Genomic DNA, 26,085 nt, shown 5'->3' on the forward strand with positions numbered 1-26,085 from the left:
AGAGATCCAAAGGCCATGGGTTCGAACCCGTCTGCTTCTTTGCTGTGAAGCATGTTTTGAACACTAATATCCATAAACTACACTTAAAAGGACTTAAAGAAACGGACCCTGACGGGTCCATTTGGTTCCATTTGCACACTCAGAGTTAAATTAACATAGATGTTACAATATAAATTGGGGTCCAAGTGATAGAAATGCCATTAAATGGGGGCCCGTAGGCTACTCCGTAGCCGCCTAATGCATGTCAAACTTGAGGTCCTTGACATGAAAAAGTTCCACCAGAGAACCACTGTATTACGTTAATTGAAAAGCAGCAGACTGGGATAAATTCACTACGGGTTGATTGATACGGAAACTGTGTGTGTGTGTGTGTGTGTGTGTGTGTGTGTGTGTGTGTGTGTGTGTGTGTGTGTGTGTGTGTGTGTGTGTGTGTGTGTGTGTGTGTGTGTGTGTGTGTGTGTGTGTGTGTGTGTGCGCGCGCGCGCGTGACGTCCATACAACGTTACGTCCATCCGCCGTGCATACGCCGTGAATACGCCGTCCGAGTCGGACCTCACTAGTTGCAAAAACACATCAAAAAAGACTTCCATACAACGTTACGCCCATACGCCGTGCATACGACGTCCATACGACGTCCCAGTCGGACCTCACTCTGTCAGCTTTTCGCATCAAAAAAGACGTCCATACAACGTTACGCCCATACGCCGTGCATACGACGTCCACACGACGTCCCAGTCGGACCTCACTCAGTCAGTTTTTCGTGTTTTAGAGGTTTGACTTGGACGTCGTATGGACGTCGTGTGAACGTCCGCGCGGCGTAACGTTGTATCCACAGTGTATAAGAGAGTGACGTCACTTTGATCTCGCCGCAAAGCGGGCCTCTGGCTATAGTTCCAAACATTGGAACTATCTCATTGACATACATAGACAGACCACGCTGTCCAAAGTATATTTTATCGACGAAAACAAGTAGTCCGCGGTTGTTTGAAAAAGTTATGTCCCAAGCGGGAGTTGAACCCAAACTCCCATATATGATGAGTTGGGAGTCTGATGTTTAGCGAGGTGAGCCACTGAGGCCGGTACCGAGGCTCGGTATTCAGGTTGTATTAGAATGTGACGTCCTAACTCTTCTAATGTAGAGGAAAGAAGTCCCGTCCACTGTCCAGGCACTACCGTGCACTTACATAGTTAGCGTCGCTCCAATGAACTGCAGAGGCTAATGAGGTATCTAGGTTTAAGGTTTCTAAATCTATGGTCTGTATAGTAGTGTGTATTGTATATCTGTCTGTCTCTTATATGTCATCATGCTTTGTGTGCATGGGGATCTCATCTTAAACAAGCTCAGTGCTTAATGAGTCAATTTGTACTTCCATGTACTGATGTTCTCATGTCTTGTGATGTGATGGAAGAAGTACTCACATTTTTTACTTACAGTAAGTAAAATACTGCATTGCAGTCATCAAAATATTCTTGAAGTATCTTAGTAAAAGTACTACATTTTTTGTGTTGTGAGCTTGTAGATCGGCTATTTTCAAACAGCCAAAGTATAAAATAGGACGTAAGTGGTTAATGCATGTCTTGCAATAATAATCTAACTCTATAAAGTAACTAAAGCTGTCAAATAATTGTAGTGGAGTAAAAGTACAATATTTGCCTCTGAGATGTAGTGGAGTAGAAGTAAAGGTATTGAAAATTGGAAATACTCAAGTAAAGTAAAAAATACCTCGAAATTGTACTGTACTTGAGTAAATGTACTTAGTTACTTTCCTCAGGGATGTAGTGGAGTGGAAGTAAAGTATTGAAAATTGGAAATACTCAAAGTACTGGAGTACAGTAATTGAGTAAATGTACTTAAGTTACTTTCCTCCTCTTCTCAATTGCCACCCTGAGGGCTAATGATCTAACCTTTTATCCTTCAAAAACTGTTAGATTTATTCAGTACAAATGATCAAGGCGATTGATGCATTTATAAGTGTACATGGAATAGCCGTACATGACTTATGTACAATTGTAAAAGCAGACATTACATTTTTATTGAAATTTAAATGTAGGATTTTACAATCATTTTGAATTTGTCACAGAAACGTTTTGTGCAGCATCTTTACAGTAGTCAATGACCGCCAAGCACTGTCTATGAACATTGTGTAATATTATGTAGTGTGAGTTACACTTGCAAATTTACAATCTAAAGCAGAAAGCAACAAATAAATTGCATTCCCAGAGCTGCTTACCGACCGTACAACCTTTGACAAAATGAAATGCTGGTACGTTACATTGAAAGTTCAGCTTAAGCACGACTAAAAAGAGATGAATATGTAATTGTTGTACAGATATGGTTCATTGGACTGGGTCTACTGACCAACCTTTCTATGACCACTGGCTTGCATGAAGCCCTTCAGATTCCCCGATTTCATTAGCTCAACCTGTCAACCACTTAAAACCCCATATGGTTGAGCGGAGTCCCTCAGGGCTCTATATTAGTGTATTTTCTGTTATTATGGGGAAAACTTTCGCTGAATATAGCGAAAGCCTTCCCCACAATAAAGATGGTGGGGTTTAAGTGGTTAATGGCTGTGTGGGTTATTTAGAAGCAAACCAGCAGAAGCCAGACAAATAACGTATGCTCACTTATCTCAGTATCAAGAGTTTAAAAAAATAAAATAAATAAAAGTGACATAATTGAGTGGACAGCTACACTGGCCAACAAAACAACGTATCAAAAAGGGAACAATCAAGTCACACGCAGATATGATCTTTGATTTAATCAATCTATCCAGACCAATTACCTGTTCAATTAACACAGTGAATGAACACAGTGAATGATTGATAAGGTATTATTTGCAATGTTACCAAGGTTTGTTTTCTGGTATCGATACGTTTTGCTCCCGATGGGACAAACTGAAAGAATGGTTGTTTTTGGTTTGTGGGCTTTCCCCATTTAGAAAGCGCTCATTCTTAAGATCCCAAAAACAAAACAAAAAAGTGATCAATTAAAGTGTATATTGCACATAATTATATATGGAAAACAGCAGACAAAAACGAAATGTTTTTTTTTCCTGTTAATATTCTGTACAGTTTTAAGCAGTTACATGTTCAGTCTGGCGCGTTTGTGTTTATACAGTAAATATAAGCAAAATGTAATAATACTGGGATGGGATTTCACAAAGCAGAACCACCGAGTCATTGGACTCAGGTGAACAATCTTGAGTGAACTCATATTTTGAGTCAAAGGTGTAACTCGGTCAAGGAAACACCATCAGAATAGAAGGAAAAGGGGCCATTTCAGGCGGTTCACGGTCAGTTAATTCTTACGGCCCATTTATTATCCAGTTAAGAACGGATGCCTGTGTACCTACGCGTTCAGAGAGCAAGCAGCATTGCTCACATATTTTCGCTTGGTACTACAGTCTACTCAAAACAGGTGTTCAACCATTTTATCCGCAAGAGGGCAGGATAGGGTAACAACGATCACGTAGGGACCTCCATTTGGCTGTGTCCAAAATCACTCCCTACACACAATATAGGAGACTATATAGTGATTATGCCATTTTGTATGGGTGTCCAAACGTATAGTGATAATGATATGTTACTTAGTGGACTCATCTTATCCCACAATGCATGGTGAAAAGTAGGATACAACCGATCGTCACTATTGCAAACCCTGTTTCTTAAATTCGCTGATGGGTTCACTATAGTCCCCTACATAAAACTACCTATATAGTTTGGGAGTAGGAAGTAGTGAATGAGTGAGAGATTTCAGACACTGCCTGTCGGTCTTGCAGGGATCACTACTGCCCCCACGGTTTCTTTCGGTTTAGCACCTTATGGATGCATACATTTAGCATTCGTAAGCTTTCAGACAACGTACAGAGAAAGATGGAATTAAGTGCAGCATACGAACGGAGAGGCTCCGTCCGTTAACATATCTGTATTTAACGTTGAGTATAAATGGGCCTTAATGCTGCATTGCCAACCGCTGATGTTGCACATTTGTATATACACACACACACACACACACACACACGTATATGGCAATATATGTACAGTACACACACATACATCCAGTCTCAGCTCAGAGGCACTCCCTATAGTTAGGTTAGGTGGTGTTAGTTGACAAAAATCTTTTTCTCCTTTTTTTCTATATCCATCTACCTATTAGAATCTACAATGCGATTAAAAAATAGCCATAATAATCCATTGCAAATTCCACGGAAGACATATTCAAAAACAAAAAAGCAATACTTTGTCCTTTCAAAAAATAAGTTTCCCTCTTCTCCCTCTAGTGTTTTATTTGGGAGGTTTAAAGTCAGTGTTTGTGTCCCTGTGTCCTTTCCCCAGGCGTTCCACAGGCAACGTATCACATCAGTGAAAATCATCAGTTTTTGTTGCTGCTTGCATTCGTCCTTGCAGTGAACATTTCCCCACAGCCGTGCTTCTCCTGTCTTCAGTTTTCCATCCCCAATCTGATGCTCTTTTACAGAGTCCATTGAGATCAGGAGGGATAGGGCACACAACCTCTCCTCCCTCCAAAATAACAAAAAAAAAACACGAGTCAAGGCTGAGTATAGCAAGTCTGCAGAGGGGTCAAAGGTCATATCTTCTCGTCCGTCATCTCCAGGAACTGGGCGTAAACGTCTCTGGAACACTCCCCTTTCTGGTTGAACAGGAACTTGTAGTAGCTGCCGTCAGCACAAATGGCTGAGAAGGAAGAGATAAAGAGAAGGAATTAAGTTAGACGAGGCAAGAGTGTAAGAGTGGAGACTAAAGCACTTACACTAACAGACCAGACATATGACAAATCAGTTTACGATTTTGATTCCTCCACGGTGCCTCCGGCTTGGCCGGGCGCTCCAACAAACACAATTGGCTGTGTTTGTGTGTGGAATCCCAACAGTGTTCCGTCTCTGCACTAGCGACTACTACAGACCAACAATAGGGGTTGGCACTTGGCAGTCACCGATATTATACACAATGGAGATAGGGGATTTGGGGGGATTGTCATGGCAACTAAATTGGGGAGAAAAACAAAATCAGTTTAAGACCACAACACTGCATAGAGGAGAGTAAAATGCACATTTTGTATCTACAGTAACTAGACGTAATAAATGATTACCTTTGCATCCACACTATACTTTGACCTCGTAATTTAATCATGTACAGCCGCACAGTATATACTAGATGTTCAGGCTGCCATGCGGCTTAGTCTATTTGAAATATTTGAGTCTATTTTATGAGTGTATTTGAAATACAAATAGACTCTGAACACGCACACATCACATCGGGGGGCAGCAGTGGCCTTAAGGTTAGAGGAGTGTGCTTGTGGGGGGGGGGGGGGGGGTCCCAGTTTGATCCCCCGGACTGGCAGGAAACATCTGGGCAGCTCCCGGTTTTAATGTGTGTGAGAGTGTGTCTGTGTAATTGTGCAGGGCTTTGCTGAAAAAGAGCATTTGTGCTAAGCATACCTACAATGGGTTAAAAAAAGACACACTTAGTCGACCCCGTGAACAAAGCTCATACTGTATGACAAAAAAGACATTTTCAACTGAAAGGTGTGGAAATGCCTTTTCCGTTGAAAATCTGTCAATTTGGTTCGGCGACATATTTAGCCATGAGAGTCATACGGTTAGACATCACCTTGTCCCAACGTGGACCTACCTATGACAGAATTGGGCTCTGTTCCAAAGGCACACACACAGGGGGAGCCTGAAGGGACCTGGAATTTGGAGAAGCTCCACTTGGAGCTGAAGTACTTGGGAAGAAAACTGGCCGATGCCAAGCTGAAACAGAAAAAGCAATTACAACCCACCAGGTTATGTTTTAGTTTTTTTGCAGCCATTCATCATCATGTAAGGGATAATGTACAGCGAAACAGCGTACAGTTGGTCATTGCAAAATAAACCCAAAAAGGTGACACAGGACCGATGCAGTGCCGCTTAATACATGCCTACTACATACTACTACTAACTCAATAAAAAAAATTATAAGCTTACAAGCTTCCATAGCTACATAAACCGAGGCAGAAAGAATACAAGGTTTATCCACATGTTTTGTCAGTTAATAAAAATAAAAGATGATCAGAAATACAGAAAATAGACGCTTTACAAGCTCACGACACATTGTGAGCTTGTAGATTATAGAGACCTTTTTTGCACGACACCTTTGTGCATCATAAATATAAATATGAAAATATGCTTCTCGATAATTTGATTAATCAAAAAAGTTGTCTGTAAAATAATTGCTAAGAAAATAATCAATAGTTGCAGCCCTAAATTATATGAATGAACCTGAAGGACCAACCTCGACTGTTTATTCCTTTTGGGGTCCTCCGCTGCAAAAATGTGCACTGTGCCATGGTCACTGGACACACAAATGAGGGATGCATCCTGGTTGAAGTTAATGCTGAGTAAAACAAAGCAGAAGGAAAATAATGACATCAGTCATTACACTCATCTGACAGAGTAGTATGGGTGGGTTGTGGGTAGAGGCATGCGTCGGGTCCGGGATTCACAAAACAAAATAGAAGATAAAAAAAACACCTTCTTCAAACCCTGGGGTGGTTTGCATCAGTTGAATTAAATTAAATTAAATTACTTAAATTAATAAAATCTCAAGTCAAGATAAACATATAGTTGCCTACCCAAACATCTTGAATTAACAAGTGAACCTGGCTAGTGGCTAACATGAGATGAAAGATAGCAGCCATAACATAACATTATTATTAATTAAACAATGAATGCATTTTCTTTATTATTACACAGTGAAAAATGATTTGAATGAACCTAACTGATCACGATAAGGTTTGTGTGCTGGAAAAACATGTGAGGTGGCTTCGTGAACAGAATCTGTCCTGATACTGGGAACCACTTCAGTATTGGAACTGACAGCGGTGTGGTGGCTGCAGGACCAAAATTAAGGGCTCATGCAGGACTCTAGGTGGAGGTGAGTGGGCAGAGAAGATCTAGATTCAGGAAAATTCTCCTCTTCTGAATCATGTCGGTGTATCAGTTTGAGTAAGTCTGTCTTTTTTTCTCCCTCTTGTTTTACAAGTCCAAATATTGTCAATTATCGTCATCTAAACATGCAATGAGTGAATCGCTACTTACAGTTTTTCCATTTCAGATCACAGAAGCAACAGATGATTGTGTTCAATGCTCACCAATAAATGTTAGCCGTCTGTGAACCTCGTCTCAACTCCTGGATTAGCTGACCCGCGGAAGTGTCAAAAATTCTTATCAGAGTACCCTATGGAAAGACAACATAAATAAGCCACATCTCAGCGACCAATGAGAGAAAGAACACAATAGCCTAAAACATAGAGAATCGTGTGTGTGTGTGTGTGTGTGTGTGTGTGTGTGTGTGTGTGTGTGTGTGTGTGTGCGTGCAACATGCAATTATATATTTTTGTCTGTACTGAATATTCCAGGTGTGGCGTACCTTCTCTGATGCAGTAGCTATCCTTGTACCCTGCAGATTTAGTGCGATACAGCACAGCACCCCCTCATGGGCAGGGATGTCAACAGGGGGCTTTTCTGTGTTGGCTAAGTCCACTATCTGCACATGCCCAGAGTGGGTCCCAGGGAACGCCAGCAGAGAGTTGTTGCTATTGGGACACAGTACACACAGACCTGAGGAAAGGAGATGGAGGCAAATTTAGATGGCATTGGAGGGGGTTGCAGGGTATTGCGTTTTGATTTAGAAATCAACACAATTTTAGTTTTTCCAACGATGGCATTGTTGTTGTGCAGTGAACCGTCAATGCATCAGTTTACTATTGCAATAACTACATTGCTATGTTTGTTGCATGTCTAATTAGTATCTAATAGAGGCCTGTACTACGAAGCAAGTTCAACATACCCACAATATCTTTTCGTTATCTGGCTTTACTAACCTTAAAAACCGCAATCATGCTAAGCGGCCTCACATAGGTGGTTATCAACTTGGTAAGTCAACCCAGGATTTCTCAATCTAGCCATGAGCGTGTTCACATAAAAGGGTTCACGGCATATGACCAATCACAAACACGGACAAAACTGCTGGCAGTGGCAGCAGAGAGGCATATTTCACAAATGAACAGCAAGCTATAATATTAGACATATACACACAATTCAAACACATAATAATCCAAGCTCAAAGCGACACAGCTCAAGCTGCTAAATGTAGGAAGGTGAATGCTTAAGTCAATAGGCTTGTAATGTCACTGCAAATAAGAACAAAAAAGACAAGGACATCCAAGTGCCCATAACATTGGTGCTTGTTCAATAGAAATACCTTGTAGATTATAGCAAAAAGATCCACAAACGAGAATTTTTATTTAACACACGTTCACGTTAACAAAGGCTCTTCCTCAGACTTAGTATAATATCACTGGCCCATCATTTAGCACATGAGTAGATCTGACTGACTATAATTACATTTGTGTATTCCATTAAATTAGTGTGTGCTTATACATATATTCTTATGAGAATTGTAGCCTTATTCCTTCCGCTGCAAATCCTGGCTAACAGACTTGGGAGCAAATAATACATAAATATGAACATAATTCAAAGCTGTTAACTTTTTTATTGCCAAAAACGGGAATTCCCGTCCGATGCTACTATGGCTATCATGGCCACGGACGGAAATGACGAAATTATTTAAAAAAAATATATATATATTTTTTTTTTGTCTTGTTTTTTTTTCTCAAAGGAACTAGGAGATAACGCTATCCAAAAAATTGCTGCTCCATTCACTTCAATGTTAAAAAATAAACTGAGGAAAAATGCACATTTTTCGTGGCATTGGGACGACACAGTCTGAAATAAGTGTGGCAATGAAAGAGTTAAGTAGGCTTACCTTCATGTCTTATAAGTACAATAATTACAAGGTTTTAACGCTTTAGCAGTCTCTATTGTGTGTTGATATAGGTATACACAAGCAAAATGAAATGGTTTCGTTATTGCTGGCAGCCAAAAGCTCATGGTTCAAGAAGCTGACACAGATTCTACTCTCTCAGATGAAAATCTATACATCTCATATTAAAAAAATCATCAGGAAAGGAAAAGCTAAAGGGTTTTGCTGGTCTATGAAGTATGAACATTCTCTCTAAGAGACCCACACACAATCTGCGCACCAAGCTCATAAATGGTGACGCCATTTTCCAAGAGAACTAGTAGGCAGTGCTTTTATACATGGTTATCTGTTATCTCCGGAGCAGGTTAGGTATGGGTTACCATGGTGATGTACCCCCGGTAAGCATTGAACGACCAGTCAACTCGTAAGCTGAATTTACCTCGCTAACCCCAAATCCTGCTTCGCATTACAGGCCTCAGGTTTGTTTCGATATTGGGAGATGGACAGCAGAATGGACTGACCTTTGGGGTTATAGCAGGTCTCGAACACATGCAGCTGATGGGGGTTGTGGGTGAAGGTAAAGACTTTTATCATTGAGTCTAGGACCACCACAATCCTGAGCACAAAGAAGCAGCAGCACAAACAAACATTTCAGACAAACAGAAAATGTGTAAAGCAGAATGCACAAGTGAACTTTATGTTGGGTCGGATCTAAAAAAAACAATCGGTTATATCACCCAATGACAACCAGAAGGGACTTTAGAGCAGTGGTTTTCAAACTTGTGCCCAAGGCGCACCATTGGGCAAGTCAAAATCTCAGGGGACACCTGTATTCATAGCAGAAATATGTCCAAAATAGGGACGCCAGGTTGAAAGTGTTGGGAAATGAGTGCACATAAACTACTGATATAGTAAATTCAAAGATAATTAATAACTTTTTGTGTAGTTGTATAAATATTGCAATAATCATGTGAGGTTGTCACAAAATCCCAAGGCACACCTGGACTTGTTTCACAGAACACCATTTGGGAACCACTGCTTTAGAGGATCAATTATGAGTAAATTGATGTGGCCTGTGTATTTTAGATTATTATACAATATGGACACATTTTAAGGATAACACCATCAGTACAACAATGGACAGGATCTCTTGATCTCTACGGATCTCACTTTCAAAATCTAATTGAATATGATGTTTGAGTCATTCAGCCAGGCTACAACAAACTTGCAAATGGAATGCAATGACACATTTTGTTCCTGGATTACATCACAGGAGTCTTGCGTCAGTGGGTGTGAGAATTGTTACTGCTCACAAATATTGATCACATTTATTTTGGTCTTTAACTAGTCGACTTGGGTACGTGTTATTTTCAATTGTAAGAGTGAAACTAACATCCAGTTGCAATAAACTTAACGGCATTATGGCCTGGTAATGTCTCAGTACTACACCATTAGAATTATGTGTATTAAGTGGCTGCAGACTCAAAGCAGACCTTTGTCTGAACAGATCTCTGAAGAGGTTTGTGTCATTCTCTCCCTCTGTTGCATAATGCAACACTCGAAGGACAAGCAGCACAATTATGGGGAATTGTTACAAATTATTAAGTAGGAGTGGGAGTTGTACCTGTCACGCCGAAGCTTCACCGCTTTAACTTCTGTTGAGAATTCAATCTCAATAACAGTCTTCTTCTTCAGGTCATCCCATATCATCACTAGAATGACCAAACCCAGAGACGTTCAGACAGTCACAAAGCCATAATAATTCCACAACAAAGTTTCATAAAATGTAACTATTGCTCATGAAAGCGCCTGAATCAGCATTAAACTGCATGAGGAGCTGCAATGGGGAAGAAGAAAGAAAGGGGAGGAAACAACTAAAATTAACTAAAGTAAACCTAGTAGTTGCAAGTAACATACCTTTGTTGGGAGGATACTTGGGCTTTTTTCCTCCTCCAACAAGTGCTAGATAGTTACACCTAAATAGCATCTCCACATGGCCAACGCCACCCTCCAGAAACTCTGAAAGACAAAGAAAATGTTTCATTGCCCATTACATTGCCAATAACACTGACCTGTGACAACTAAGCGAGCCCATTACAATCCAGGAAGCAACACGACCAAAAAGAGATCAAACTGAAACAATTAGCCTCTCTCATGGTTGGAATTGACTGTAAACATGTGCCAACTTTTAAATCACATTTTCAGAACGCTTATGATCATTTGATTGGAGGCCTGAGGGTTTTAAATTTCGAATTATCTGACTCTGCAGCCCAGACCACAATGACAACCCCCTAAACATTCCACACAATGAAACAAGCCTCTTGATGTAAAGCGTGCACACAAGACCAAGGGAAAAGAATCAGTTCATGCTGTAAAAAGTTAGCCACCAGAACGTCTGCATGTGAGTCAGCACTAAAAGCCAGGGCTGAGTCCGACTACTACCGTAGTAAAACTCCTGGCCTCACAGTCGTTAATTCCCATAAGTACATCGTACAAGTTACTTTGGATCTGGTCATGTGCTGAGTCACATGTGCAGGCATCTTTTGGGGAATTATTAACTATCCTTTATAGACTTTCAAATAACATCTAGATCAATTCTCATCGAGCACAGGAAGGAAGTACCTTGTGTCTTGCTGTCGAGTTGCTGTGTTCCTGTATGCATCAGAATTGCCTGGTTTACTATTGTTCTACATCCATACAACAGACACTTCAGAAAGACTCTAAACTTAACTGCCAGAGTTGCTGAAAAGGGCTGCCAACAGCTACAATGTTGAACGTTACAAATTATAGTGATGGAATCCCAAGGCTGAAAGAGCAAGCTTTCAATGCTGGCATGGTATCCAACACATACTATAAGGTACTCAAATGAAAATGTTTCAAGACATTGAATTTTGCTTAACCACCACCATGGCGTCCCTAATCTGTGCATGTTGCTATAGGTGGAACAATTCAAAGAATTTCAAAGGTATGTCAAAAGAGCAGAAGATCTACAAGGTCAAACAACGCGCTGCAGCATCATGATACGTTGTGAGTTTGTAGACTGCCTATTTTCGCTATTGTTTTGTACAATTTACATATATAGTGCTTAATTAAGTGGTTAAATGTTTACTGACAAATGTTGTGCTCTTTACCTTGTTTCTCCTTCTCTTTAAGAGGGTCTGTGTTGTACACACGAAATCCATTCTCCATTCCACAGGCAAAGCACCCTGGGAGAACAAACAACCAAATCACATTTGTTATTAACTTTAAACACTTTCACATGGAAACGAACACAAACGTAATAACAAGAACAAACAAACAGAGATTAATCATTTTGCCTTCATCTTATGAATTTTGTCAGAGCACCATAATGCTTCAAGAGGTCATGTGAGGTCAGACATTTCACTGTCACCTATTTTTAAAGTGGATGTTTTATTGTTTATAGTCATTCCTAAAAAGAGACTACTGCTGACACGGAAGAAAATATTTACCTTCTGAAAAGCACATATGGGATACACACAGTTACTGAATACAAATAGATTTTTTGTGTAATTAGTAACATAATCCCTGATTACAAAACATGTAATCTAATAGGAGCATTTCTGTATTACTACAAAATCGAACATTGCAAATGTTCCTCTTTAAACATAGCAAAACGTGTTCAATGCAAATACAAGACATTTAATATCCAATAGCATTGCCAGGATAAACAAAAGAACCCATTGACTGTGTAATCTGTTCTGTGGGCCTTACGGGGCAGAGAAACCTTGCATGTCAGTTTCAATTTACAATTAAAATGTAGGCATTGAAAAGATGCACTTTTCAATGATATGCTGGCATAGCATTGTTCAAGAAAATGCATGCACATGCACAATACATTTCAAAAGTGGAAAGGTCTTTGTCAGGTCCCTTTAAGAAGACCATTTCAGGTTAAAACATTGTGCAATAAAACCCACTTGTTTGGGAGCATTTCATAGCATGGTTTGTTTACCCCATAACCAATGACCACATCAACATCTCCACCAGCAGTGACCCCTGAGCCTACCATCACCTTTGTCTGTCACATGATCGGCCTAGGTGAGGAGCTGGAGAGGCTTCTTCACAGAGACTAGGCTATGTTTTAGTATCTGCCTATCTAGTACAGGGGTCTTCAACAGGGGGTCCTCAGAGCTACTATAGGGGGTCCGCCAAATCTTTGTGTGATAGGATTTAGTTTGTTTTACATTAACCACTTGAAGCCTAAAATTCCTTTTCTGAGGGGAACATTAGCCGAAAATAGCAGATCTACAAGCTCTCAACGCCTTGCAGCGCGAGGCGTTGAGAGCTTGTAGATCGGCTATTTTGGGCAAAGAGGCTATAGGTGTAGAGGGAAAAAAGAGCAGACTAAGTAAAAAAAAAACTTTAATCTGAAACACACTTTTATACAATATAGAGTAGGAGGTCCCTGCTTCATCTCTCTCTCTCTCTCAGCTAGGGGGTCCTTGGCCTGAAAACGTTGAAGACTCCTGATCTAGTAGAAGGGGGCAAGGGGCCAGCTGAGATGTGGAATGACATTGGAACAGCAGGCGTCTGCATTGAGAAAGAAGACCCAGACTACCCCTGCTGAGCTCTCCGGGTGGGGGTTGAACTTGAACATTTCCATATTATAAAGAAGACATAATAAAAATATGTAATCAAGCTTCCTTGACAATGTAACTATAGTCTAATTACACCTTTTTACGAATGTTAATTGGGCTCCGCTGATTATAGTTACTTATTTTTTCAGGTCAGTTACTACCCCAACATACTGACTGACACGAAGAAATGCAAAGTGGCAAGACATCGATCAAATTAAAAACTATAATTGTTTGACGCACTTTTGTTTGACTAACTAACTTCCATAAAAAAATCTTTTCACGTGACCCCCGGCCGCACACACACACACTTCATCACGATACTACTTCTGCTAAAAGAGACAATGTCAGCTTGTAAGTTTCCATCATACACTTACATACAGTGTGAACATTGTTTGCATAATCTAAGATCAGTCATCACCAAACAGAAGGTGGCAATCCTGGCTACTAGCTATTGTAGCTTCGTAGTTAACGTCCAGTGGTGTAAGTACTGTAACTAAGTACATTTACTCAAGTACTGTACTTGAGAACAATTTTTAGGTACTTTTCCAATTTTCAGTACTTTCACTTCTACTCCACTACATCTCAGAGGCAAATATTGTACTTTTTACTCCAATACAATTATTTGAAAACGTTAGTTACTTTGTAGATTTGGATTATTATTACAAAACGAAAACATAGAGTAAGCACTTCAGCCCTACATACATTTCGGCCATTTGAAAATAGCAGATCTACAAGCTGAATGCATCTCATATCGTGTAGATTTTTCTACATTTGAAAACTTGTGAAATGGGACATTCTGCAGAATAAGTACATTCTGATACCAATACTTTTACTCAAGTATTTTTTTTATTTCGGACGTTTACTACTGCAGTTACTGCAGTATTGATACTTTTAAGTTAAAAAAAATTTAGTCCTTTTTTTTCCACCACTGCTAAACAGAAAGGTGGCAATCCTGGCTATAGCTATTGTAGCTAACGTCACACAGACTTGACTTAACACTAAACTAGCTTCAGTTTAGTTAACTGACCACACTGGATCAGGACAGTTTTGATGTTGGATGTTTGCTAGTATGTTTATATTTGACATTTAACACAGTACTGTGTGTGCGTGTGTTTAACGTTAGGCTGAAAACAACAAAAGAGATAACTGTTGAGTTGTTTACCGTCGCACAGACAAGGATAGCAGCTCAGCTGTCATGATGTTGGCCAGCTAATTAAGATTAGCATGAAGATTAAACGCGTTATAATGGCATAAACATAATGTTTTGGACTTCTCTACTGTTTAACGGTCTGTATCTTGGCCAGCTAACTAGCTAAGTAGCTAACTAGCCTTGGTTGAACCTAGGGCTCATGACATCAACCCATATAAACGTTGCGTTAGCATCGTTAGCTTAGCTTCCACGACGCTTAGCAGCCAATCCCATTTATTTAGGAGGATATAAAATGGACAACCACCCTTAACTTCTGACTCACCGTGGTCCTGGTTAAATCCGGCATACAGGAGCCCGTTCCCATGCGGGTTGGACGGTAGTAAATTCATTATATGTGACTGTAAACGGAAATCCCCCAAAAATGGTATAATATAGCGTTACCAAAATGAACTAGCCGGTGTTGTCAACCATTCCTCCGCTGTGGGTCAATACCAGTGTTGCCAGATTTTGGGAGAGAAATAAGCAACCAGGTCTAAGAAAACAATCCCAAAAGAAGCCTGAGCACCTAAATATGCGTCGCCGTCGGCTATAAGATATCAGTGGTGGAAAGTAACCAAATAAATGTACTCAAGTACTGTACTTAAGTACAATTTTGACTTTACAGGGGTATTCCCAATTTTCTGTACTTTGCCTTCTACTCCACTACATCTCATAGGCAAATGTTATACTTGTACTCCATTACAATTATTTGAAAACTTTAGTTAGTAGTTACTTTGTAGATTTTGATTATTATTACAAAACATACATTAACCACTTCAGCTATTTCCAAAATAATCTGGTTTGGTGTTTTGGTTTGTTAAACACAAATCGATACATACATGGGTCCATATGGCACAAAATATTTTCAATCCACAGACAAATACATACAATTTGGACCTTGACATCCAATGTTTGAGAACCACTGGTTTTTAAACAACATTTAGACAGCAAGCCCAAATAAGCAACTACACTTCAGACACATGAACACTTTGAACACATCAGCTATTTGAAAATAGCAGATCTACAAGCTCACAATGTGTCGCATTGCGATGCGTTGTAGATCTGCTATATATTTTTTAAAGGTTTGAGAACCACTGGTTTAAACAACATTTAGGTTGTAGCCCAAATAAGCAACTACACTTTAGAAACAAGCCCCAAAAATCGCAACCAGCAACTATAACCAATATTTACAAGCATTTTTGGAGACAAACAAACCCAAAGTCGCTTATAATAATCAGACTTGGCAACACTGCTGCCTGCCTGCTGGGAGCAAGAAGGACAACAACACTGCTCCTACTGTCGAGTATCGAGTGACTCGATAACATTACAAATCCACATTAAACAAGATTGCGTTACCGTCCGACGACGGAATAATACTGAGCAAACATAAATGTCAGACCATTTCAATCAAAGTTGTGAACAAATTGATGTGACTGACGACGAACTTCCTAACGGTTTTCAGGTGTCTGTATTCAGTCCATTTGCGTGACATGAGTAGTTAACGATTTAACGATTTAATGAGCCTGTTCAACTGAGCTACCTATTCTTAACCTACACAAGACTTAACACAGAAATTGGCCGCTGCTGCATGCAGCTTAGAATTTTGATTTAAGGGGGGGGGGGATCAATTGACTTGACAATAGAGCTGGAAAGGAATTCCTCTTAAGAGTTGCAACATAGGTAGTGTAAGTAACATGTCACTGCTTCTGTTATAACACTGTTATAACGCTCTTATTTGTATGTTTGTATGTTTAAGTAGGCATACTTATATATGGTGAGATTGAGCCCCAGTGGCCTAATGGATAAGGCACTGGCCTCCTAAGCCAGGGATTGTGGGTTCGAGTCCCATCTGGGGTGATAGATTTTGCCCCCACAGCTCCCACCATCTGGAGTGACACTCAGGCTGACTCTGACTTCTACTTGTAACAGAGTATTTCTACACTGCAGTATTGATACTTTTACCTAAGTAAAACATTTGAGTACTTTTTCCACCACTGTAAATGACCACGTGTTGAAGGAAAATTATCGTTCAATTGGCACACAGGTTTGTACCATAACAAATTAGCAGTAAAGCATTGGAATTGAAAAGAAAACATAAAGTTAGGTTCTACCGAGATTTGAACTCGGATCGCTGGATTCAGAGTCCAGAGTGCTAACCATTACACCATAGAACCATTGCACCGTCCAATAAAGAGTTATTTTTATATCAATATTAAACCACAACCAGAGAGACGCATGCGCTGAGTCTATGACGTCTGCACTTCTATGACGTCAATGAGTCATCTCCATATTTGGAGCAAAGTTTGACTTCCAGAATAAAATGAAAGCTGCTATCGATGAACGTGATTTTCACCAATCTGTTTGGTAGAGAACTGTAATACAACATGCCATAATGCAATGTTGCTATAGTAACAAGACAGATTGGCGTGCGTGCAGACTGTCATAAGTTTTGCTTTTGATGGTATCATTTCGTAACAACCCTAAGATAAACCTGATGAAGGTCTAATAGACCGAAACGTTGTTATATTTAAAAAAATCTTGCATTTGAGGACAGTGTGAGAGTCTTTTTTCTTTCATTAACACACAAAAAACAACATTGTCTATATAACTGAATACTCAACACTCAAGAGTTTTGGAAAGGAAGGAAAATAGTGATAGCAGTCTGCAGTTCTTATGTTGGAAGGGTTAAGAGTTTCTTGAGTTACTGGGATGTAGCGGAGCAGATAAGTGCTACGATCTTTCAATTTATGATAAAAGCGTGAAAATTGGCGTGAGCAGTCTCCATGGGTCACTTGACAAGAATATTGTCTGAGCCATTTGTAATTTCAAGATGGCGGCCATTTTTCAAGATGGCCGACACCTTAGTGGGCAGTTAAGTGATATGATGGTTTATTTGGTGATACAAGCATGAAAATTGGCATGCGCAGTCTCTGTGGGTCACTTGACAATAGGCCACCCACAGCTATTTGAAATTTCAAGATGGCGGCCATTTTTCAAGATGGCCAACACTTCAGTGGAGCAATTAAGTTATATAATGGTTTATTTGGTGATACAAGCATGAACATTGGCATGAGCAGTCTCTCTGGGTCACTTGACAATAGGCCACCCACAGCTACTTCAAATTTCAAGATGGCGGCCATTTTTCAAGATGGCCAACACTTTAGGGGAGCAATTAAGTTATATAATGGTTTATTTGGTGATACAAGCATTACATTTGGCATGAGCAGTCTCTAAGGGTTGCTTGACAAGAAAACACTCCCAGCCACTTGAAATTTCTATTTTCAAGATGGTCGCCCCCTGGATCCTCAAAAGATAAATTTTCTCATAGAAATGTACGGGTTTTTTTTTCCATTAAGGACGATTATTATTATTATTATTATTATTATTATTATTATGCTAAAACAGTTGTGTTGATTTGTTGATCATAGATAGATTAGATAAGAGTGAATATCTGCACTACCAGGGCACACTGGTGATATATCACTGCTGTTAAACCTCAGAGTGGGGTTCAATGTCAGCTAATTGAAAGTTAGTATCCCAAATGCTGTCTAATTTACCCCAAAACAGTTAGATAGCCGCACCTGAATTGACAGGTTGTGCCAGCGCGGGAGAGCCGAGCCAAGGTTAATGGGGTTTTAATTAACCGGATGGTGTACAGATCGCATGGGATTTAAATGGCATTGGATGAACGATCGGACTAAGTGTTGGGTTAAGGCACAAACTTAGTTGTATCCCATACATCAAAGTGCTTGGTAAAAGGTGGTAAAAGGATAAACCCTCTGCCTCTGCCTATGCTGCAGACATGGCAGAAGCCATCATAACAGTTGTGAAAACTAACTGGGACAGATGTTTCATTTGTCAGCAGGTCACCAAGGAAAAACTCATTCAGCCAAGTTTATTCAACAGAGAGCACGATCGTACTGGTCATGATACCATTGCAAGAAATGTTCCATTATTTCATAAGATTAATGCTCTGCCTATCTTACTTAGTCCAACCCGACTAGATGAAGGTGATGGCATAGAAAGCACATTGACAAGAAACAGAGCAACATATCATTCAAGCTGTTCAACAACACAGAGCTGGAAAGGGCCCAAAAGAGAGCATCTACATCTGCTGAAGACACTGAAGATACCAAAGATATCCATGTCAAGAGACTAAGAAGATCTAATGTATGACCGGTCCAGTGATGTCACAACTGTGAACGAGGCCAGGCTTGATCTCTTTGCCAGAAAGCAAAGACGATATGACTTGATCCTGCCAACTCAAGCAGCACTCAAAGAGCATGCCAAACGTGCTTCTTATGAGGCTGGATACGTGTGGGGACAGGCATTGAAGCGACCTCCACAAATGCCGAGCCCATCTGACTGGGGATGGGTGGAACAGGACGAGAAGTGGAAAGTCTTCTGGACTCCACTTCCACCTATTGCGGAGAGTTGTTGGGAGTTGACCAAATGTGGGTGCACCAAGGCATGTACTGGAAGGTGTAAGTGCTTCAGATATGGACCCAGTTTCACATGCCTATGTAATTGCCCCTGCTAGAACCTATTTGCATGTTTATTTTGCCAGAGTTATTCCCCGTTGTCCTCTGTGTTTTCAAGTGTAGGCCTATGGCTCGGCTTCCCCTCGCCACATCGGCGCATCATGTTTTACTTTGTATCTAGTCTATTACTGTGTAATTTTCAGTTGTTACTTTGTAACATTGCTTCCACTACCCTCCACTGCCATATCTAACAGTGAAGCACATTTTCAGTTTAGTTCCGTGGCTATTGCCATTCAGTGTTAGCCATTGCTCATAATTTTGGAGCACTGTCCGTTCAGCACCACAACTGTGCTTATCAGCACCACAACTGTGTTAATTTATTCATCTTATTTTTTGTTTCCCCACCCCTTAGTATGTATTTGACACATGTAATGGCTGTTAGTTTAAAAAAAAAAATATATATATATATATTATCCTCCCTTGTGACTGTTACCTTGTCGTGGTAAGGGAGCTTGTGTAAGCCTACCTCAGTGAACCCTGAGAGCTATGCCGGTGGGAGGCAACTCCTGACAGGTTTTACCAAACTGGACAGCTTGTGGGCGAGGAGTCAGACAAAACACAGTCAAACAACCTCTCTTGACAGAGCTTTTTGAGGAACCCAATACATTTCTATGAGAAAAGGTATCATTTAAGGATCCACATGGCGGACGGCAGACATCTTGAAATTTCAAGTGGCTGTGGGCGGTTTCTTGTCAAATGACCTTTTGAGACGGCTCATGGCAATTTTCATGCTTGTATCACCAACTAAATGATTTCTTAAGCTTAACTGCTCCACTAAGGTGGTGGCCATCTTGAAAAATGGCCGCCATTTTGAAATTTTAAGTAGCTGTGGGTGACTTATTGTCAAATGACCCACAGAGACTGCTCATGCCAATTTTCATACTTGTATCACCAAATGAACCATTATATAACTTAAATGCTCCACTAAAGTGTCGGCCATCTTGAAAAATGGCCACCATCTTGAAATTTCAAGTAGCTGTGGGTGGCTTATTGTCAAGTGACCCACAGAGACTGCTCATGCCAATTTTCATGCTTGTATCACCAAATAAACCATCATATCACTTAACTGCCCACTAAGGTATCGGCCATCTTGAAAAATGGCCGCCATCTTGAAATTACAAATGGCTCAGACAATATTCTTGTCAAGTGACCCATGGAGACTGCTCATACCAATTTTCACGCTTTTATCATCAACTGAAAGATTCTGCCAGAAAAAAAGCATTTAGCCGCTCCACTAATGCAGCCAGAGGTTATGGATGTGTTATTGATGGTGGGAATGAATGGGTGTAGATCTGAGGTAATGCGGTTTGGAAGATTGAGAAGGGAATGGGGTCTAGTCTAGACCCTAGGCCCCCCTCTGCTCCTGACAAGAGGACAAGTAGTCAGTCTGATGGCCACACCAATTTGTGAGAATGACATACTCTGTCACAAGTAAAAGTCTGGTAATCAAAATTTACTTGAGTAAAAGTACAAAGTAGAAAGTACTCGACATTATGCAGAATGTCCCATTTCACAAGTTTTCAAATGTATAAAATGTATTAAAAAATCTCACCTCAAAATCTCACAATGCCATTGCGCTTGTAGATCGGCTATTTTCAAATGGCTGAAATGTATATAGGGCTAAATATGTTTTGTAATAATAATAAAAATCTACAAAATAACTAGTAGGAAGTAGTAACTAAAGTTTTCAAATAATTACAGATGGGGTAAAAGTAAAATATGTGCCTCTGAGATGTAGTGGAGTAGAAGTAAAAGTACCGAAAGTTGGAAATACTCCAGTAAAGTAAAAAAAAATACCTCAAAATTGCACTCAAGTACGTACTTGAGTAAATGTACTTAGTTACTTTACATCACTGCTGACAACTGCTTAGGCGAGTCGATTCAACATGGCGACCTCCATTGCACAACGTTGGTGTTTACTCAGTGGCTATTCGTGTATAAACAGATTGAGTAATCGTCAAGTAAATCAACCGTGTGCTGAAAGAAACACTCTGATCAGACGTTACATCCATCTAAGTGTTGTTGGGTACAGAAGCCGAGGAGGAACACACGATACGCAGGTTGGTACGATGTGTGTAACGATGGCAGAAGCTACAGTGCAGCAATAGCCTATTTCCTATTACACACAACAATAAACAATGTGACAAATGTTTAGGAAACAATACATTAGTAATGTAACCTTGCCTGTGATTCGATGTGAAGCGACTGTCTACTTTTTGCACTGTATCCTAGGATGCCCACGATGCCAAAGTTCACGTTCCAGTTGGTAAATATAAATCTTTTGTTTTGACAACATTATACTTTCATAGAAGGAACATAATCTCAGCTGTCTTCTGTAATAGTCTGCTAATGTATTCCTCTTATTCTGGGTTAACAGATCGGCTGACAGTGTCTTACAGCCGAAGCAGTGGTCCAGGGGGTCAGCATGTCAACAAAGGTCATTTTCTCTTACTGCTAGCCGAGAACACTGTTTCCCAAACAGTGGGTCGGGATCCATGTTTGGGTCACGGTTAATTTTTTATGGGTCACAAGTAAATATCCACTTTTTTTCGTTTCCTACATAAACAAATCTCTCTCCATATATAGGCTATTAAAAAATCATTAATTTTCAATGTTTTTTAATAAATAAAATAATAAAATAAAACCATACATAAATAAATAAAACACGTTTAAAAGTGGTGAAAATAGCAGATCCTCAAGCTCTCTGTGAGTTTGTAGATCTGCTATTTTCACTAGTTTGGGTCCCCGGGCGAACGTCTAATTTCTCTTTTGGGTCTTGACCTAAAACCACTTGCCTGGCCCTTTAACATATTATTTTACTAATAATACGTGTTGTTCTGAAGGAATCCTAATAAGAACAACAAATTTGTCTAATGGGTAATTTACTGGAATCACACTATGAAACTAATAAATACACACACAGAAAGATATGAAATGTTACAATTTCCACTGTAGGATACATTATACAGGCTAAAGTAGCATGATATGTCCACTAGAGGGCGATAGACATCAACAAATGATAGTGCTTCTGGATACAGATGGGTAAGTTCTGCTACTGTAGTTAATTGAACTGCTCATGTTAGGCTATATCATCTGGCTATTTAGTCCACATGAATTGAATAGATCAGTGGGAGATAGTCAAGGTCAGTGGTGGAAAGTAACTAAGTCTATTTACTCAAGTACTGTACTTGGTATTTTTTACTTTAGTGGAGTACTTCTAATTTTCAGTACTTTTTCTTCTACTCCACTACTCAGAGACATAAATTGTACTTTTACTCCACTAAAATTATTTGAAAACTTTAGTTACTTTGTAGATTTTAATTATTATTACAAAACATACATTACCCACTTTTCAGCCTTATATACATCTCAGCCATTTGAAAATGGCCAACCTACAAGCTCACAATGCGTCGCGATGCGACAAAAGATTTTTATACATATTTGAAAACTTGTGAAATGAGACATTCTGCATAATGAGTACTTTCTACTTTAAGTACATTTTGATACCAATACTTTTGTACTTTTACTGAAGTACATTTTGAATTCTGGACTTTTACTTGTAAGGGCACGCTCCCACCGCACTTTTATTTTACCTCTGGGGCAGAATCTGCCAATGCTTTGTCAATGCAAATGCGTGGATTCTTGGAAAAAATCCGCAAGACCAGGAATCCACGCATTTGCATTGACAAAGCATTGGCAAATTCTGCCCCAGAGGTAAAATAAAAGTGCGGTGGGAGCGCGCCCTAACAGAGTATTTCTACATTGCAGTATTGATACTTTTACTTAAAAAAAATGTCAGCACTTTTTCCACCACTGTTCAAGGTAGAGATGGGACTTTGGCTTGTCATAATGTAGTCAGTAACCTGCCGAACTGAACAAATTCAACTTGTTCTGGTGGCAGTTTGCAATGGTCTAGGGCTTATCTTTCAATAAAACCTGTCAGTTTAACTGATTTCTATAAATGTACAGCAAAAACCTTGTCCCCCCCTTTCTCTTCCCATCACATAGTCAGCACAAAAGCAGAGGTGCGATTCCATGTGAAAACAGCAGACTGGATTGCAGAAGATGTCAGACAAAAAATCTTTGAAAAGGTTTGTATTGAAATATGACAAACAATTTGTTCAACATGTTCCGTATATGACAGTGTCACCAAAACATTCTGTAATGTGGATCAGAACATATGCATTGGATGTCTTGTTGTTGACTCAAATAGTTAATTCATCTCAAGTCCATATTCAATTCAATACAACTATTATTACATTGCTTTTAGGCTTAATTTGGTAGATTATACATAGGCCTACATGGGCATCAGTAAATAACCTAACAAACATTAAAAAACACAAATATGTTGAGAAGTATTAAAAGTACACTTGTAGCAGACCATTCTGTATTCTTATTTTAAAACAGGTCTGTTCCCTCTTAAAACAACCCTGGATCTCGCTGTCCTTAATAATTACAGACCCATCTCCAAGCTTCCATTCTCATTTCAAACGTAATTGAAAAAGCCACACTCCACCAGTCAATCTCTCATCTCTGCAATAATGATCTCTTTGAGAAATTCCAATCTGGTTTCCGTGCCCTTCGTCCTGAGGATTAGCATAGCAATGACCTGTTGTTGGCTGCTGACTCAGGATGCTGCTCAATCCTGATCCTCCTGGACTTGAAATTGATTTTTGATACCACTGACCATTTTGTTCTCCAAGCCATCCATGTTGGTTTCTCTGCCCTGGAATGGTTTACAATTACATCATATATAACCAGCAGAACCTTTTCTGTGTCTTTAGGGGACTGTTTCTTCTCCTCCCACTACGGTGTTCCCCAAGGCTCAATTTCTGTCCCACACCGCTTCAACTTGAAACCGAAACTGATAGACACATTTCAAAAGTCAGTTACTTCATCAGTTAGTTCATCTCAAGTTGAGGAAGCTATTTGAAATTAATGAATTTAGTTGCCAATGGCATCCTCTAGCCTAGCGTCTCCCAGTGTGCAGGCTCTCCAACGGGGCAAACAAGGGAGAGCAGCATCATCTGTTACTCAACACTTTGTCATGTTTCTTGGTTGAGTGCATACTGTGCATGACTTTGAAGTTCCAGCTAAATTTTGCTATCCGTGTTCAGTACTCTGGCTAATTTACTCCTGATTTTCAACACTTTCAATCATGCACTAATATAGACCATCACTATTATAGAAAGCTACATTGATCAAATAGTATGAATTGCACTAACATGACAGCGAGGAACAGTTTGTACTTTTGCATTCAAAGCAGAGTATTTATGCGATATCAAAAATAATTCTGCATGTCCTTGCAGAACAAGACGCGTATCAACAAGGCAGGGGAGCTGCTGGTGACCTCAGAGCTAAGTAGGAGCCAGCAGCGTAACCTTGGTGACTGTATACAGAAGATCTCTGACATTATTGCTGAAGCCAGTGAGAAGCCATATGAACCAAATGCAGATGAAATAGCCATCAGAGAATCCAGGTATTGGTACAAGAAGCACATTTTTGGTACTATTCAGCTAAACTGGTAAACAAGTTAGATGTATATGGACATTTCTGCTGTGCTATGTCCTGCAGGCTTGACAAGAGGAACAAGGAGCGGCTGAAACAGAAGAAGATGCTTTCAACAACCAAGCAGAGCAGACGAGTGGATTTTGACTGAATGATAGTGTTATTTTGTTTATATTTTCTTTTTGTAAAAATGTATTAAACTTGATAAATTCTGCAGTTCAGTTTGATATCATTTTGTACCGCTGAATACATTATTTTACATAAAATCAGATTTGGAAATAGTGCACGTACTGCTACTTTAAGTAGTTATTCCACCAGAGGCAGCTTGTTTTGTATGCCAGTGCCAAAAATGAAGTTAAGGGTCCATCACAGGCCGGCATGCTGAGGACACCTGGTTTGGACGCATGGTGCGTCTTCAGAGTCAAAGGCAATTATGGAGACATTAATTTGCTTATATATCCACTTATCCGAATTACTGTAGGAGCTAAAACATGCCACAGGTTGGAAGAATGGGGAGAGGTCACTGGGCTGCATGTAGGCAGAGATATCAATAATAGGAAGGGGATTCATCAAAAAGGCATTCATGGCATTGAAAGACCTGTCTTTATTGATCCCAGTGGGGAAGTTCAGGTTTAATAGCAGCATAATGCAGCAGGCATTAAACAACAGGTCAGGTAAGAGTACAGAGATACAAGTAAGACTAAAATGAAGTAACAACGATCAAATCTGAAGATGAAAGTAAAATAAATGTAGTCAGATCTCAGACTGACCGGGACAGCATAGTGTTTAAACAATTAATAAATATATAGGCATACGTTTAAGGCACAGTCTATCACCAGAATATGAACATACAGTTTATCTGATACGTAAAAACAGAAAATACGTAAAATATGTAACACACTTTAAACTTGAACCAAATCTCAAAGTGCTACAAGAAGAAAAAATAATAATGAAGTCATTATCAGACTTAATTTTATCCTTCAACTTCTTGTTCGTGCCCCAAAATGACTGGATGTACAGGTTTTATAGCAATTGTAGTAATGTTAGACCTTAATTGTCGAATGTTTAAGCATGTTCTAATCATGTATATTTTATTTTACTTAAAAACATTTTCCAAATGTTTTTTGTTTTACATTTTGGAAAAAATAGCCAATTTAACACGAGGTGCCCACCAAGGGCATAATGCATTAAAAAGTAGGGAGATAGATTCGGTGTTTTCCATTCTATATAAATAATGGGATTCTACTAGCCTTGGATCAAGACTATCATATATGTATTTTATCGAGTCTGACTTTATTTTATGAAATTCAGACTCGAGAAAATACATGATAGTGTTGATCAAGGCTAGGGCTTCTACCATTATACCAAATAATTTGCCATTAAGCTGAAATCTGTGACCATTCGGGTATGTGGTAGTCGACCT

At 39.6% G+C, this 26,085-nt stretch overlaps 2 protein-coding genes across 5 annotated transcripts; one reads left to right on the top strand and one right to left on the bottom strand.

Annotated features, from left to right (window-relative positions):
• Nucleotides 1–2,019: 2,019 nt before the first annotated feature.
• wdr45b (WD repeat domain 45B) lies at nt 2,020–21,444 on the bottom strand. Of its 4 annotated transcripts, none has more exons than XM_084078997.1 (11): nt 21,339–21,444; nt 11,961–12,035; nt 11,452–11,481; nt 10,747–10,848; nt 10,454–10,541; nt 9,351–9,445; nt 7,435–7,625; nt 7,157–7,242; nt 6,298–6,399; nt 5,656–5,777; nt 2,020–4,698 (listed from the first exon to the last, which is right to left on the bottom strand). In XM_084078997.1, exons 2-11 carry the CDS (start codon nt 12,016–12,018, stop codon nt 4,592–4,594), a joined length of 981 nt encoding a protein of 326 aa, XP_083935123.1. In that variant the 5' UTR covers nt 12,019–12,035; nt 21,339–21,444; the 3' UTR covers nt 2,020–4,591. The 4 variants fall into 4 exon arrangements, with proteins under 4 accessions (XP_083935123.1, XP_083935121.1, XP_083935124.1 ...); XM_084078995.1 differs by lacking the exon at nt 21,339–21,444 and adding an exon at nt 14,897–15,051; XM_084078998.1 differs by lacking the exon at nt 11,452–11,481 and having other exon boundaries at nt 21,339–21,441.
• On the top strand, nt 21,041–24,871 carry mrpl58 (mitochondrial ribosomal protein L58; the record flags this gene model as incomplete). The annotated part of the gene is made up of 6 exons (XM_084078999.1): nt 21,041–21,214; nt 21,387–21,420; nt 21,532–21,591; nt 23,163–23,245; nt 24,464–24,633; nt 24,729–24,871. The coding sequence occupies 6 exons, from the start codon at nt 21,041–21,043 to the stop codon at nt 24,811–24,813; spliced, it is 606 nt and encodes a 201-aa protein (XP_083935125.1). The 3' UTR covers nt 24,814–24,871.
• Between the last annotated feature and the right edge of the window lie 1,214 nt (nt 24,872–26,085).

Source organism: Gymnoscopelus microlampas, assembly GCF_963454915.1.
Source record: "Gymnoscopelus microlampas genome assembly, chromosome: 14".
NCBI lineage: Eukaryota > Metazoa > Chordata > Actinopteri > Myctophiformes > Myctophidae > Gymnoscopelus > Gymnoscopelus microlampas.